Source organism: Vigna unguiculata, chromosome 11, assembly GCF_037176805.1.
Source record: "Vigna unguiculata cultivar grain cowpea cultivar isolate G323 ecotype 2 chromosome 11, ASM3717680v1, whole genome shotgun sequence".
In the NCBI taxonomy this organism is placed as follows: Eukaryota; Viridiplantae; Streptophyta; class Magnoliopsida; order Fabales; family Fabaceae; genus Vigna; species Vigna unguiculata.
The window spans coordinates 28,177,529-28,192,732 of NC_140802.1; the positions used below are offsets into that span (position 1 = coordinate 28,177,529).

Below are 15,204 nucleotides of genomic sequence, written 5' to 3' on the forward strand. Positions count from 1 at the left end.
TCATGCAAAAAATACACCCAAGTTTTACGAGTGAAATCATCAATGAAACTCAAAAAATACCTTTTATCACTGTGTGAAGCTGGCTGGATAGGGCCACATATTTCTGAATGCACCAATTGCAATCGCTTGGATGCTCTCCATGAGCTTTGGCTTGGAAATGAACGCCTAGATTGTTTTCCAGTTAAACATGTGTGACATGTGTTTTGCGGCTGTGTCAGAGTTGGTAAACCCACCACCATTTCGCTGTTAGCTAGTGTGCTTAGGGCCTTGTAGTTTAAATGTCCAAACCGACAGTGCCATAGATAAGCTTCTTTGGCTGAAACTGTTTCTGTTTGTAAACAAAGAGACTTCGTTGGAGTCAAAGATGCAGTCACATAGAACATTCTATTCCCACTCATCTCAGTTTTCATAATCAACCCCCTCGTAGTATGAAACACTTTACAAGAGCCATTTGAAATCAGAATGGATAAGCCTTTCTCTTGTAGTTGTCCTATACTCAGTAGATTATTTTTAAGCTCAGGAATGTAATATACCTCTGTCAAGACCTGAGTTATACCATTCAAATGCATCCTGATACTGCCCTTCGCTGCTACTGTCATATGAGTGTCATTTCCAAGCTTCACTGTTTTACAATGTTCGTTCTCCAAATTCAGGAACCATGCTTTGTTTCCTGTCATATGATTGCTGCATCCAGAATCAAAATACCACCGTTCCTCTTCTTGGGCATGTTGCTCCTCACGTGCCATTAGTAAAATCTCCTCTTCTTCATCAAACTCAACATAATTTGCTTGTTTTTCCCAATCAAGGCATTCGTATTGAAAATGTCCGAGCTTGTGACATTTGAAACACTCAATGGTGGCCTTATTGAAGGATTGTCTTCCTCTCCCTCTTCCACGACCTCCTCGGAACGAACCACGTCCTCGGCCTCTGCTAGACCGCACGTCTTGAGTGATTCTGTTGGTGTCATCATGTGTTGCCTTCAGCACATGTTCTTCCTCTCGTGTCCCTTGCATTCTTTGCTCATGTACGAGTAAACTCCCATGCAACTCATCAATAGTCAACACATTCATATCATTAGATTCTTCTATAGCACACACCACATAGTTGAATTTGGGTGTAAGTGAGCGCAAAATTTTTGCCCACAACTGTACTCTGTTCCATTATTTCTCCATTGGATTTCATTTTATTGACCACAGTCAATGTTCGCCCTAGAAAACTATCAATCTTTTCACCTTCCTTCATAGAGAGCAATTCAAACTCCCTTCGTAAGGCTTGAAGTTGCGTCCTTTTGACTCTTGTGGAACCTTGATATTTTTGTTTCATGGAGCTCCAAATAGCTTGTGATGTCCCTTTGTCAATAATTGTTTCCAGGATCTCCCTAGCAATCGCCTGGAATAAAAAATTCTTCACTTTCAAATCCTTGAGTTTGGCCTCATCCATCGCCTTCTTCTACGCCTGTCCAGACATGGTTGCTGGAATACCATTTTCCACCAAACTCCATAGCTCCTTACTCCGAAGAAAATTCTCCATTGTCATAGACCAAAAGTCATAGTGGCCATCAAATTTGGGAATAGCAGGTTGCACAAATTTATCAGAAGCTGACATCTCGGATAAAGGATAAAGAGATCACAAGGATGAGTTTGTTGTTTTTTTTTCTGAATGTGAAGTGGGATACGTTGCTACCTATATATATGAATCACTCAGTCACTCCTCACGCTAGGTTATCAGGCCCCTTTACGGGGCTCTGATACCAATTGTGGAGATATTTTAATAAACACTAGAGAGAAAACGTGGAAGGCAACCGAATATGCTAGATAAGAGGAAAAGCTAATACGTGGAAGGCAACTGAATGTGTGCACCTCATTTATTCAATTGAAAGGAATTCAGCTATATAAAGTTGTTTTACAACCACCAAAAAACTGAATGAATCTGAATAAATCCTATTTTATTGGACCTACCCTATAAAATAGGAGCGCCACGATCTCCACTAACTTAAAATATCAGAAACAGAATAATAAAACCTTACAACTCTAATCTGCTCCAATCCCACCTTTCTTCTTCTTCTTCAAAGACTACATCTCTGCTAATGATCACAGTTTTTGTAACTGGATCATATAGTCTCCATGCCTTAGATTCATCACTAACACCCAGAAAAACACATTTTCTACTCTTGTCATCCAGTTTTGTTCTCCCCAGTGAAACCCCCTCCTTATAAACCTGACAAGTGGTATCAGAGCCGATGGTTAAAACCGGCTCAGACGAGTGTAGTGCGGTCCTAGTATCGAAAGTCTTCCTGACAGTGTGGGTCAGGTAAAACGTGTCCCGTTAAGAAAGAACGACGGTACAGAAAAGGACAGAAAAGGAGTACTCGTGGTTGGGGATGCTTCCGCTGGAGGGGGAGTGTACCAATGTGGTTGAAGGGACTCACCCTTGAGGGGGAGATTGTTAGGAATCCAAGTGTGAGTCTAAGTCCCACATTGACCAGAAATGAGAAAGTAGAGCACCATATAAGGATCAAGGCCCATAAACCCATTGCCTTAAGGTTTTGGGTTGAGAGTGGTGTCAGTGTTTTATGTGGTTAGGCTCAGATCTCATTGGTGTTGTTCTCCCCAGTGAAACCCTCTCCTTATAAACCTGACAGATAGACATGGACAACTCTCATAATGTGACAGGCTATGTGTACAAGATCCGAGAACAAATTCAACGACCTCATATGAAAATAAAGTTCATTTGTCTCAATTTTCTCTATTGTTACATCAATCCATTTACACATATATAGTGATATAAAAATGAAAAAAAATTAAAATATATATTTCTAACTATTTTATTGACATAAAGAAAAATTATTATTTTTTAATTCAGGAAGAACTTTAAATGGTAAAATTAGAAAGAAACCAAAGAATACTCTCTTCTAGTTTTCGTGCTGAATTTTTTTATTAAAAATGTTTAACTAGAACACCATTTCAAATACGTATCTATTAAATTAAAAAAAAAAAATTACAGAATTGTTCTCGAGAACAAGATTTCAAGCGACTAATCTAATCAAAATTCTGAAATATGTAACGGTCATTAACGAAAAAAAAAAAGTGTAAAGGTTTACTTAACACTCACCAAAATTATTATTTTATAGTTAAGTAACTTCCTCGGTATTTTCAGACATAGCAAATAGGATAATTTAAAAAACAAATAGTACTATTTTAATTTTCAAGACGGTGGATAAATAAACTGAATTTTCTTTGTCACTTTCTATTCGAAAGAACGTGTTTGTCTAAGGCCATAAAAAACACGATTATGTGTTCGATCTGAATTCATTACTCTTTCTCATTTGTCACCACTATTGAACTTGTTGAAAAAATAGCCAGATAAGTTAGTAATATTCAGGTTAGGAGTGGGCAAAAAATTTAATTTTCTTGATCCAATCCACTTTTGCTCCAATCCACTCCATTTATAATCCATTTTATTAAAAATCTAATCCATTTAAAATCCATTTAATGGATATGGATTCCAATCTAATTTACATTTTATATATCTTATGGATTGGATATCCATTTTATAAATCAAGATTTTTAAATATGGATAATCCAACAAATCCAATCCAAATTTTCAATTTAAATTTTTAGTTGGGTTAGACTAAAGGTTGAGAGGAACTATACTAAATTCAGACTTGGATGGGCCTTGCTCGACGACCTATACGGATCGAACAGGCCCGACAACCATAAGAGGTTGGGCGGGCCTAAAGATATGAACGAGATAGGCGGGCCCGACAAACCGAACGAGTCGATCAGGCCCAATGACTTGATGAGTCACGCGGACCCGAAAACCCGAACGGACCAGGCAAAACCAATGACGAAAACAGGTCAGGCAGCCCAAAGACTCGAACGAGTCAGGCAGGCCCAAAAACCTGAACAGGCCTGACAACCTGAACGGGCCCTAAGACCCGGATGGGCCGGACGACCTGGCGACCCAGACGGGCACGACGACCCGGATGGGCCTGACGACCCAAACGACCCGAAGACCCGTACGGGCCCGACGACCCGGATGGGCCTGACGACCCAGACGGCCCGAAGACCCGTACGGGCCCGACGACCAGGATGGGTCTAACAACCTACACGGGCCTTACGACCCGGATGGGCACGACGACACGAACGAGCCCGACGACCCGAATGGGCCCGACGATCCGGACGGACATGACAACTTGGACGACTTTGACGGGCCTGGCGACTCGAATGAGCCTGACGACCTACACGGGCCTTACGACCCGGATGACACGATGACACGAATGAGCGCTACGACCCGGACGGGCCCTACGACCTAGACAGGCTCGACGTCTCGGACGGGCCCTACGACCCGAATGGGCCCGACGACTCAGACGGGCCTGATGACCTTGACATAACTGACGACCCAGACGACCCCACGATTCGAACGTGCCCGACTACCCGATTGGGCCCGACTATTTGGACCTGTCCGTTCGGGTCGTCTGGCCCGTCTGGGTCGTTGGTCCCATTCGGGTCGTCCGGCCCGTTCGCGTCGTCGAGCCTGTTTGTGTTTTCGGGCCCGTTCGGATTGTCCGGCCCGTTCGAGTTGTCGAGCCCGTTCGGGTCATCGGGCCGGTCTTGATCGTCCAGGCTGTCGGGTCCGTCCGGATCGTCGATCTCATCCGAGTCATTCGGGCCTTAATGACACAAGTTTTAAGAAATTCAATTTAAATTTCTTTTATTAAAAATGGATTCTGGATTTTAAACTTGATCCAAATATTTGGATTGGATTTAAATTTTGATCCAAATATTTGGATCTGGATTCTAAAAAAATCCAAACTACTTTTGCTAAAAAAATGAATTTGGGTCAAAAATCTAATCCAATTATTTGGATATAAAATGGATGTGGATTGGATCATTAAATATCCAATCCATGCCCACCCCTAATTCAGGTTATCATGTGCAACTCACATGTAAAATAAAATAAATTGAAAAAAAAAAAATTGGTCAATTCCAGCAATTATGGAAGAAATAAAAATAAAGCTATGTTATCTATAAAGTAATTACTTTAAATTAATAAACCCCTCTTGATCGGAAGATCAAGACACCTTTGTGTATAACACACCCAAGTGATATTAATTAAGCATGACATATAAGTTGTGATTGGTAAATCAACAACTCTTTTGCTTCAAAATTCATCGCACCAAAAGTCCAAAACTGACATATATTTCTGTATCTGAAGGGTGACTTAGTGATTATTACACACTTAAGTAATAAGCAGTGCTTGAGAAACTCGCAATCATGATGAAAGGAAATAGTACTTTATTATCAGTTTTGGGTGAAGAAAAGTGATTTAGTGAGATTTGTATTCGTTTTCAGATATTAATTAACCTGCTAGATTTTATGCAAAGAAAAGATTAAAGGGTCTCTGATTGATCCCTTGGAACTTTAGCTGACACTGAATTGCTACCTTTAAAGGGCAAGATCTGAGCATCATGTGTAATGTAGACATCAAGAATTCTTAACTTTATTCTACTTACCATGGAAAATCATGAGTTGGGCACCCTTAATAATAAGTAAATCCAATTGCATCACGCTTAGTATATGATGAGAAAAAGGCGTCATGAAGAATATCAACATTTTTACGATTAAGAACTATATCCTACCAATAGAGAAATAAATTACCATAAGAATATAAAGTGGAATCGTAATCGTTGCTTAAAAACTAAAGAATAACATTGTGAAAATTTTTCTGACACATAGACAACTCTTTCAGCCCTTTAACCTTAATTACACTCACACCTAAATCACACCTAAAGCATAATTTAATCCAAATCTCACAACATTTTATTGCAAAAACATAAAAAAGTCAATACAAATGTTTATGATATGGGACATATGAAACCATGAATTTAGAGTTTATTACATAGCCATTATCACACACTCAACAAAGATTGTATATAAATGTAATAGAGCTTGACATAAAAAATAAAAATATTATTTGTTGATAAAAAAAACTCACACACTCAACAATATAACTTAATATTATCAAGATGTTTCATATCTAATCGAACAATCATTTGACAGTGGACACTACATTATAGAATCAAGATGGTCTCGACCATGCAAGCTAATATCATCTAGAATCCTCAGTTAAGTAAATTATCTTTAATTAATCAATATAAAAAATTAATAAATGGTTAAGAATAACATACTTGTCTAATTTAGGTTCACCATGGTTAAAACTCATTAAAATAATATAAATAGACATTGTTTACAAGATAAAAAAAATATTCAATTACTTATGTATTTATTGCACTCTAATATTTGTTAATTTAGTGTTGAAGTATCTCTGTAAATACTACCAACATCTCAATCCAAACCTAGTTTGACATTCGACGTATGAAAAGAGATAAAAGATTCAAGATACGACACGTAAGACTCATTTTATATATGTACAAACAAATGTATCCTTGTAAGTCCATATACAAAAAAATTCAATAAATTTTAGTATGATAAACTCTTATACCATATAAGAAAGTGAATTTTAATTTTAACTATTTTTATCAAAATCAAATGAAATTTAGAATTTCTTATATAGTATAATTTAATATTATTTCCAGATAATGTGAGATCTACATCACAATAAATAAAAGAGAAAATGAGCCAATTGTATAAGCATAGGTGAAGAAGAAGCCTGATAAAGGGGTCAGAGGAAAAGGACAGAGAATGTTGCTGAGTACCAAGAAGTGAATGGAAACACTAACTACTTATAGCATGTGAGGTGGTATGTGATGTGCTTTCACTGTATATTCCATTCTAGTACTAAGCTGGCATAGAAAGTTTCTTGGAAAATAAAAGGGAAAAAATTCTTAGCCTCAATCTAAAGCAACACACAAAATAGTTGTTTACTTCTAAGCAGGTTGGCAAACGTTTGGATTTGGATGAAGTAATGTTGGATCCTTTTCCAGCAAGAGTAGGAATAATAAATATTATTTTTTCCTTTATTTTATTTGTGAGGAACATTAAAGTGGAGATCTTGGAGATTTAGGAATAACTTATAATTTTGGGAATCTATCTAGTTTTACTGAACATTTTTATCTAAGTTCACATGCACAACATAATTATGCTTAAAGATTATATCTACTAAAAAGTATCCTTGAAGATAGCTAGGGAAAGTTTGATTAAAATGAAATATTCAGCAACCCATCGGTTTCAATATAATTGTTTCCTTCGTTTTGAATAATAAATAACTGAGAAAAAGTCAAAAACAAATTTTCGTAATAAATTGCAAGTAGATTGGCTTAAATTTATTTCTAAAAGTCTCCCTTCTTATTTTCAAAAACTAATGACATATGTGAAGAAAAAAAATTCAAGTGTCTTTTAGACCATCGCAACTTTTTTTTTTATTGTCAACTTAATAATACAAACAGCACTTCAACCTCTGAATTTTATCAATTTTCAATGAAATTTAATAAATATTAACAAACTTAATTTAGGATGTAATGTAGGTTAGCAAATCGTAATTTCAGTTTGTACAAATTGATGCTCTAATTTAAGGAAGCACATAGTTCAATAATTCTTACATGTTAAAGCATCCATTTCTTATTCTTTACGGTAGCTTTGATTCCACCAAACTATCAATTTTGTACATCACCCTGTTCATGATCAAAAAGTTCTGAATTTCTTGAAGTGTTAATCAATAGGTACTTATATCTTTGTTTAATTCAACTCATGGATCTTTTATATATACAATAAACTATAATAGTCGTTTTGTTAGCATTTGTTATACTATGCTACGTTTAAAACTATGAAAAAATGTTTCATTTATAGTTTATACACGTATTCGGGTATTTTACTACTACATGGCATTTGCAATTTGCTCTTTATTATTTTAAGTAGATGCAACAACTCGAACGTATATAATTGGTATCTAAGTTTCATTTGAATCTCACGCCTAAGTGGTTGCTAACTAATATTCCATAATTAGATAACTTGTCACCAAATGAAATAATTGATGATAGAAGCAAAGCATAGAGAGAGAAAAAAAAAATCTAGAAAGGGTTCGTATTTTTTTTTTCTTGAATGCTATTTTATCTATAATTTGCCCCCATAAACTTTTTGTTATCTCATTTTATCAAAAGGTCTACGTTAGTTTATAGATTAAAAATCTCTATTATAATAAGGTTGAATATTTAAAAACATTACTTTTGGGTTGTCACTATTCACTCTATAAATATAATTGAGTTTGATATTTTATTTTCAAATTTCGATGGTTAAAAGCTTCAAGAAAATTTGTAATGATGAATATTATGATTGTAATACTTGTGAAGATAAAAGGCAATAATGGAAAACGAGACTACACTACTTATATACAAGAATCTTACTACACGTGAAGCCCAGAAAACAAAGTTAAAATTTAATAAATATCCTCAAATTATTATTATATAAAACATGTTATCATCGTTTGAAACTTGCTCACAAAACTTCTTGAAATAACCAAAATCTATACACATGTTAACTCCTCTGAATATGTACAACAAGAAATGAGACATTTTTAGAACAAAAATTTAAAACTGAAATTTTTTCTTTATCAGAGAGTTTATGCTAATTTTGAACGTTCAAAAGAAGATGGTGAAATCTAAACTAACTTGAACTCATTCATCACAGTACCAAACAAAGTAACAAATAGAACAGCATGTAATCTATCATCATCTAAAGCAGAAGCATTAAGAAACAAATGATAAAAGTTTCACTTTGTTTTATAATTTTATTATTCTTTTTACTTTCTTCTCTCACACTATTCATTTCTCTCTCTTTCTCCTTTGTGTTTGTGGATCATCAATCTTCCTGCCTGCTAAAGCAACAGTTTTTGATAAATTTGTATTTGTTATCTTTCAAAACAATCCATGGCCCCACAATACTCACTCTCTCTCATATGCCTCTCTAACTAAGTGCTTGTGCTTCAAAATGGACACCAAAAACCAGAACCGGCCTCCATTATGACTCATATCCACACCTCCACCTCCTTCAAAGGTACCCTTTTGTTTCTTCCCATTTATATATTCGTATTTTAAATCTCTACCCGATTTTAAATCATGGGTTGTTCTTGTTCTTCAATTTCAGTGCCTCACCGTGCTTAAAAATATTGTCTTTTTTCATGCTGAGGTTTCAGAACTTTGAGGGTGATGTGCTCCTTCTGGACAACATAGAGCAAAGAGTTGGAGCTGAGAAAATGGTGGGCACTCCAATTAATGGAAGAACAAGGCAAGCTTTCACGGTTGTCAATGGCGGTGGTCACGATCTTGGCCTCGGTAGTGCTCCTCCTAGCAATGCTGGATCGGATTATGGTGCCATAGAGTTCACAAGAGAGGACGTGGAAGCATTGCTGAATGAGAGAGCCAAGAGAAAGGACAGATTTAATTATAAGGTTTATTGAAGTTTGGAATTTTAATTGTCGAGTGTGTTGCTTGTTCTGATATTTGGATTTGAGATCAAATGTGAAGGGTGGATGGCTTTAAGTGTTGTTTGATTTACATGGTACAAAGTGTTACTTGAGTTATTGCTTGATTATTGATTTCAAACTCATATTTTTAGGAAAGATGTGAAAATATGGTGGATTATATAAAAAGGCTTAAGGTTTGTATCAGATGGTTCCAAGACCTTGAGATGTACTACTCACTAGAGCAGGAAAAGTTAAAGAATTCACTGGAAATGACCCAGAAAAAATGCACAGAAATTGGTAAGAGTATTTTTCAATTTTCTCCCCGTTCAATTATGAAACACCCTTGTTGATTTTCACTGATAAAATGCTTTGAATCATAGAATTGCTGCTTAAAATCAAGGAAGAAGAATTAAATTCAATTATTACGGAAATGAGAAGGAATTGCACTTCTTTGCAAGAAAAACTGATAAAGGAAGAAACAGAAAGGACGGTAAGAAAGATCTTTTGGTCAAATGAATTTTAAAACTTGAAAACAAAAATAGTAAAAGGAAATGTTTAGCATAAACTCTAAACTTTTTATTATTTTTGTAAATGCAAGGCTGCAGTGGAATCTCTTACTAAAGAGAGAGAGGCTAGGCTTGACATTGAGAGGTCACATAGTACTCTGTCAGAGGACCTTGGAAGAGCACAACGAGAAATCCAAAGTGCAAATCAGAAGGTAAAGCAACACTACAATTCCAATGCAATGATTTTCTTCGATTCTTTATATTTCTCCTCAATTTCTTCAACCATTGTGTGAATTATGCTGATAAATAATTGTCCATCTGTGAATTTCTGCAGATAGCATCACTAAATGAAATGTATAAGCGGTTACAGGATTACATAACAAGCTTACAACAGTACAATGGAAAACTCCATTCTGAGCTTTCATCAGTTGAAGATGAACTTAAACGCGTAGAGAAAGAGAAGGCTAATGTAGTGGAGAACATCACCATGTTAAGGGGTCAACTTACTGTTTCAGTTGTGAGTTTTCTTTCACAGGAAACTGTTTCAATTAAGAATTCAAGTAAACTATAAATATACATACATATATATACATATATATATATATATACATATATATATATATATATGTATATATATATATATATATATGTATATATATGTATGTGTGTATGTATTTATGTAGTATATACATGTAACTTTCTATCTTTGTATACACTTAAAAAGTCTTGTGATGAGCACTAAAATGTGGAAGTTGCAATTTTTGCAGATACGAATAGATGATTAGGGAGAATATTAGGATTTATTCGTTCTTTAGTGTCAACTGGGGATGATTAGATGAATGCTTGTAGACTACATTGAATAATATATTGTACATTTGAAAATTCTTTTATAGGTTTTTTGAATGACTGGGCTATATCTCTTAGGAAGGATTAAAAAACTGAAAGTGCCAATATCCTTCCAAGATTAGTTCATTGAAGAGCTTTAAGAGCTGATGTAATATTTTATTTATATTACATTTTTGATAACCATAGTTATTAATATCATAACTATCTTTCACAAAATTTCTGATAACCATAGTTATTAAACTTGATTTTCTGTCTTTTTTTGTTCTACCTTTATTTCTTACTTGTCATGCAACTGGTACATTACCCAGTTTTCTTGGTTCTTTGATTAGTCTTCACAAGAAGAGGCCATAAAACAGAAGGATGTCTTGGCTACAGAAGTTTCGTCTCTTAGAGGAGAGTTGCAGCAAGTAAGAGATGAGAGAGATCGGCAATTATTTCAAGCGCAAACTCTAAGTTCTGAATTAGAGAAAATTAAAGAATCTACAAAACAGTCTTCCACTGAAGTGGACAGCTTGACATTAAAAGCGAATGATCTGGAGGTTGGTGTGTCGCCATTTATTTTTATCAAATAGAAAGTCATTCTGTTATTGTTGAGCCATGAGATGATGATTTCCCTGCCCAGGTAAAATGTTCTTTGAAAGATAATCAGATAAAGGCATTGGAAGAGCAGCTAGCAACTGCAGAGAAGAAACTGGAGGTAATCAAGACTTTTTCTTAAAGGTGTATACTATTTGGTGTAAAGCAATTTGATATATTGTTAGATAAAGACCAGAATCATTCATGCACTTTTACACAATAGTTTTAACTTTTAGGAGAGTTGGTGTTTGATATGACATTTGAACCTATATGGTCAAATCATCAATAGTTTGAACATTGGTGTGCTATTCTTATATTAAAAGAAAAATAATTGCATCTGAGGAACTTAGAGTTTTGTCATGATTTTGTCTTTAAAAAGTGTTTCAGAAAATCGGAGGAAGATGGCGTATTTAAGTTGCCCTTGGCCTGTGAGGAACTTGTTAGATATAAAACTGTCCATAAGCCTCTCTCTACAACTTAGTTAGTCTTGACATATGCATTATGGTGTGTATCTATCTAATTTATTGTTTTTGTTTCTTATTAGGTGTCTGATATATCTGCGTTCGAGACAAGGACAGAGTTTGAAGGACAACAGAAGTTTGTAAATGAGTTACAAAGACGGTTGGCGGATGCAGAATATAAACTTATAGAAGGGGAGAGGCTTCGGAAAAAATTGCATAATACCATTTTGGTAATTGACTGAATCAAAATATTTGTTGGTAATATTAAAAAAACCAACACCTTAATAATCTCCATTTTAACAGGAGTTAAAAGGGAACATTCGTGTATTCTGTCGAGTGAGGCCTTTATTACCTGATGAAAGTTGTAGCACAGAAGGCAAGATTTTCAGTTATCCAACATCGATGGAAACTTCTGGACGAGCCATTGACCTGGCCCAAAATGGTATACCTGTTGTAATTATGTATTTGAAACTACTTTTATTTCTTGGTTGAATTAGATTTTGTTGCCAAAGTGTCAACTCATGTTGCCCCTTGTTTTGTTCTTAGGCCAAAAGCATGCATTTACATTTGATAAAGTTTTTACACCAGAGGCATCACAAGAAGAAGTTTTTGTAGAAATTTCACAGCTTGTACAAAGTGCTCTCGATGGTTATAAGGTAGCTTTAAAGTTCTTACATAGTTACTTGTCAATTTTGGAAGAACATAACTCTAAAAGCCTTAATTGTTTTTGCTCACTTTAATTTTGTATAGCATATTTACCTTTCTTTGCCTTGTGATTCTATGGTTGAGTTATCTGTACTATAAGACACATGTCACCTGTTATATTTGGTGGTGGATTTTGCTTTTCTTGCATACTTGTTTGAAAATTAATATGCATACTTTTTATACATGCATGTATAGCAGCAATATGATGATATTTTTCCATTTCAGGTTTGCATATTTGCCTATGGTCAAACAGGCTCAGGGAAAACCTATACAATGATGGGAAGACCTGGACATCCAGAGGAAAAGGGCTTGATACCTCGTTCATTAGAACAAATATTTCAAACAAAGCAGTCTCAGCAACCTCAAGGCTGGAAATATGAAATGCAGGTAAGGTAGAATATTTGTCTTTCTTAATTTCACACAACACTGCAATGAGTATAAATTTTAAACAAGTTGTTGAAGTGAAGATCATAAGGTGTTCCTTGCAAAATTTGCAGGTGTCGATGTTGGAAATATACAATGAAACGATTCGAGATCTGATATCTACTACAACACGTGTGGAAAATGGTACTCCTGGAAAACAGTATACAATCAAACATGATGCAAATGGAAATACACAAGTTTCAGATCTTACAGTAGTGGACGTTCAAAGTGCTAAAGAGGTTGCATTTCTTTTAAATCAAGCAGCAAATAGCAGGTAACCAATGTACAGAGTTTATTCCATTATGCATTGTTAGGTGTAACAAATTATTAATCATGATTACCTCAATAAGACACAACAAATGAAATTTCCATTTTTCCATTTCATGACTGAAATTGTAGTCCTACACTTCTTGATGTATCAGGAAAATATCATTATATAGCTTTGGATAGGATTTAGAAAACGAGCAGTTGGTTTGGTACAACATAATTTGACATAATTTCAGTGCAACAAAATATTGATTTAGTTTTTCTTAGATCACTTACCTTTCTTATGTCCAACTTAACTGTATTTTTTTTTCTGGTTATCTCCCTTTAGATCTGTGGGAAAAACCCAGATGAATGAACAATCATCAAGAAGTCATTTTGTATTCACTCTTCGAATATACGGTGTAAATGAGGTATATAGATATTTCTCTTATGTCAACCATGTTCTATATTATATAGATGTCAACCGTTGATAGACACACACACTTGCTTCACAATGCAACCTGTTTTGTGTTTCTTCCAGAGCACTGACCAACAAGTACAAGGTGTTCTGAATCTCATTGATCTTGCTGGTAGCGAGCGTCTTTCAAAGAGTGGATCAACTGGGGACCGATTGAAAGAAACTCAGGTATGCAACATCATGGTGCTTTCTTCACTTTCTCGTGTTTTTTTGATTTCAAATGGTTTAAACTCTTCGATTTGTGATCAGGCAATCAACAAAAGTTTATCATCATTGAGTGATGTTATATTCGCCTTAGCCAAGAAGGAGGACCATGTTCCATTCAGAAACTCAAAGCTTACTTATCTGCTTCAGGTAATGCATTATTGTTCATTCACATGGCATTTTTGAAGAACTTAATCAAAATGTAACAAATGTAAACCGTTCTTACACTCTCATCTAATCATATATCATCATGTGTTGGAAGTTTGTTAACTTTTATAATAGCAGTCTTCAAAGTCTTCTCTGATCGATTGATTGTATAAATTCTTGTTAAGTATGTTTTTAGTCCCTAAACTTTGACGCAAAATTAAAATTCGTCCTTGTTTGAAACTTTGACACATTTTACTCTCCAAATTTTAAAAATGAATGGATATAGTCATTTTAACCCAATTACGTTAAATTTTTATTTTCCGTGTCAAACACATTTCCCAACAAACATTAAACGGGAATGTGTCAAATAGTGTAAACAACTCACATACTAGTATGAAACGCGTTTGACATGTCGAAAATATTTAACGTAATTGGATTAAAAAGACTATATCAATTCATTTTAAAAGTTTGAGGATCAAAATATATTCAGATAGGGACGAATTCCAATTTGAGTCAAAGTTTAGGGACTAAGAACGTATTTAACCCTATAAATTTTTATAACAAAAGTTAAAAAATGTGCATGACAATATAAGTCTTTTCTAAATTTCAGCCTACAATATTGATGATTGCTTTGTTGCTGACCTTGAATGATTTGATCTAACAATAATGTCTTGAACATGATGGATGAACAGCCATGTCTAGGTGGAGACTCCAAGACACTAATGTTTGTGAACATTTCACCTGATCCTTCTTCTGTTGGTGAATCACTGTGCTCACTCAGGTTTGCATCAAGAGTCAATGCCTGTGAGATTGGAACACCTAGGCGTCAAACCAATGGACGTACCATGGAGTCTCGTTTGAGCTATTTCTGATCTTCAAAGATGTGTATTTGTTTTTTTAACCATTTGTGGCAACCAAGTGCCTGTGTGAGAGAATACCACAATAAAATGAAAATGAGATTGATTCTAACAGCGGCATATAGCTTGTATAGTGAAGAAAAGTTACTAAGCATGCATTTAGAACCCATTATAGCACCTCAATTTGTTATTCTGCTTAATCTTATGTATTTATTTCTAACATTTCTCTTATACAAATTGGAAAGGGAATTGTTTGTGATAGTGGAAATGGAATACTAGTTTGATTGCAAAGCATATCAATGAGAAGATTTTATCACATATTCCAAAAGTGAAAG

At 35.0% G+C, this 15,204-nt stretch overlaps 1 protein-coding gene across 2 annotated transcripts; it reads left to right on the forward strand.

Moving 5' to 3' along the window:
- Positions 1–8,786: 8,786 nt before the first annotated feature.
- LOC114170618 (kinesin-like protein KIN-14N) lies at positions 8,787–15,197 on the forward strand. Of its 2 annotated transcripts, none has more exons than XM_028056133.2 (17): positions 8,787–9,011; positions 9,151–9,405; positions 9,573–9,717; positions 9,801–9,910; positions 10,019–10,138; positions 10,261–10,443; positions 11,102–11,311; positions 11,395–11,469; positions 11,893–12,039; positions 12,113–12,251; positions 12,356–12,465; positions 12,740–12,901; positions 13,012–13,211; positions 13,533–13,614; positions 13,725–13,829; positions 13,911–14,015; positions 14,705–15,197. In XM_028056133.2, exons 2-17 carry the CDS (start codon positions 9,211–9,213, stop codon positions 14,882–14,884), a joined length of 2,268 nt encoding a protein of 755 aa, XP_027911934.1. In that variant the 5' UTR covers positions 8,787–9,011; positions 9,151–9,210; the 3' UTR covers positions 14,885–15,197. The 2 variants fall into 2 exon arrangements, with proteins under 2 accessions (XP_027911934.1, XP_027911932.1); XM_028056131.2 differs by having other exon boundaries at positions 8,813–9,011; positions 9,102–9,405.
- Positions 15,198–15,204: the final 7 nt, after the last annotated feature.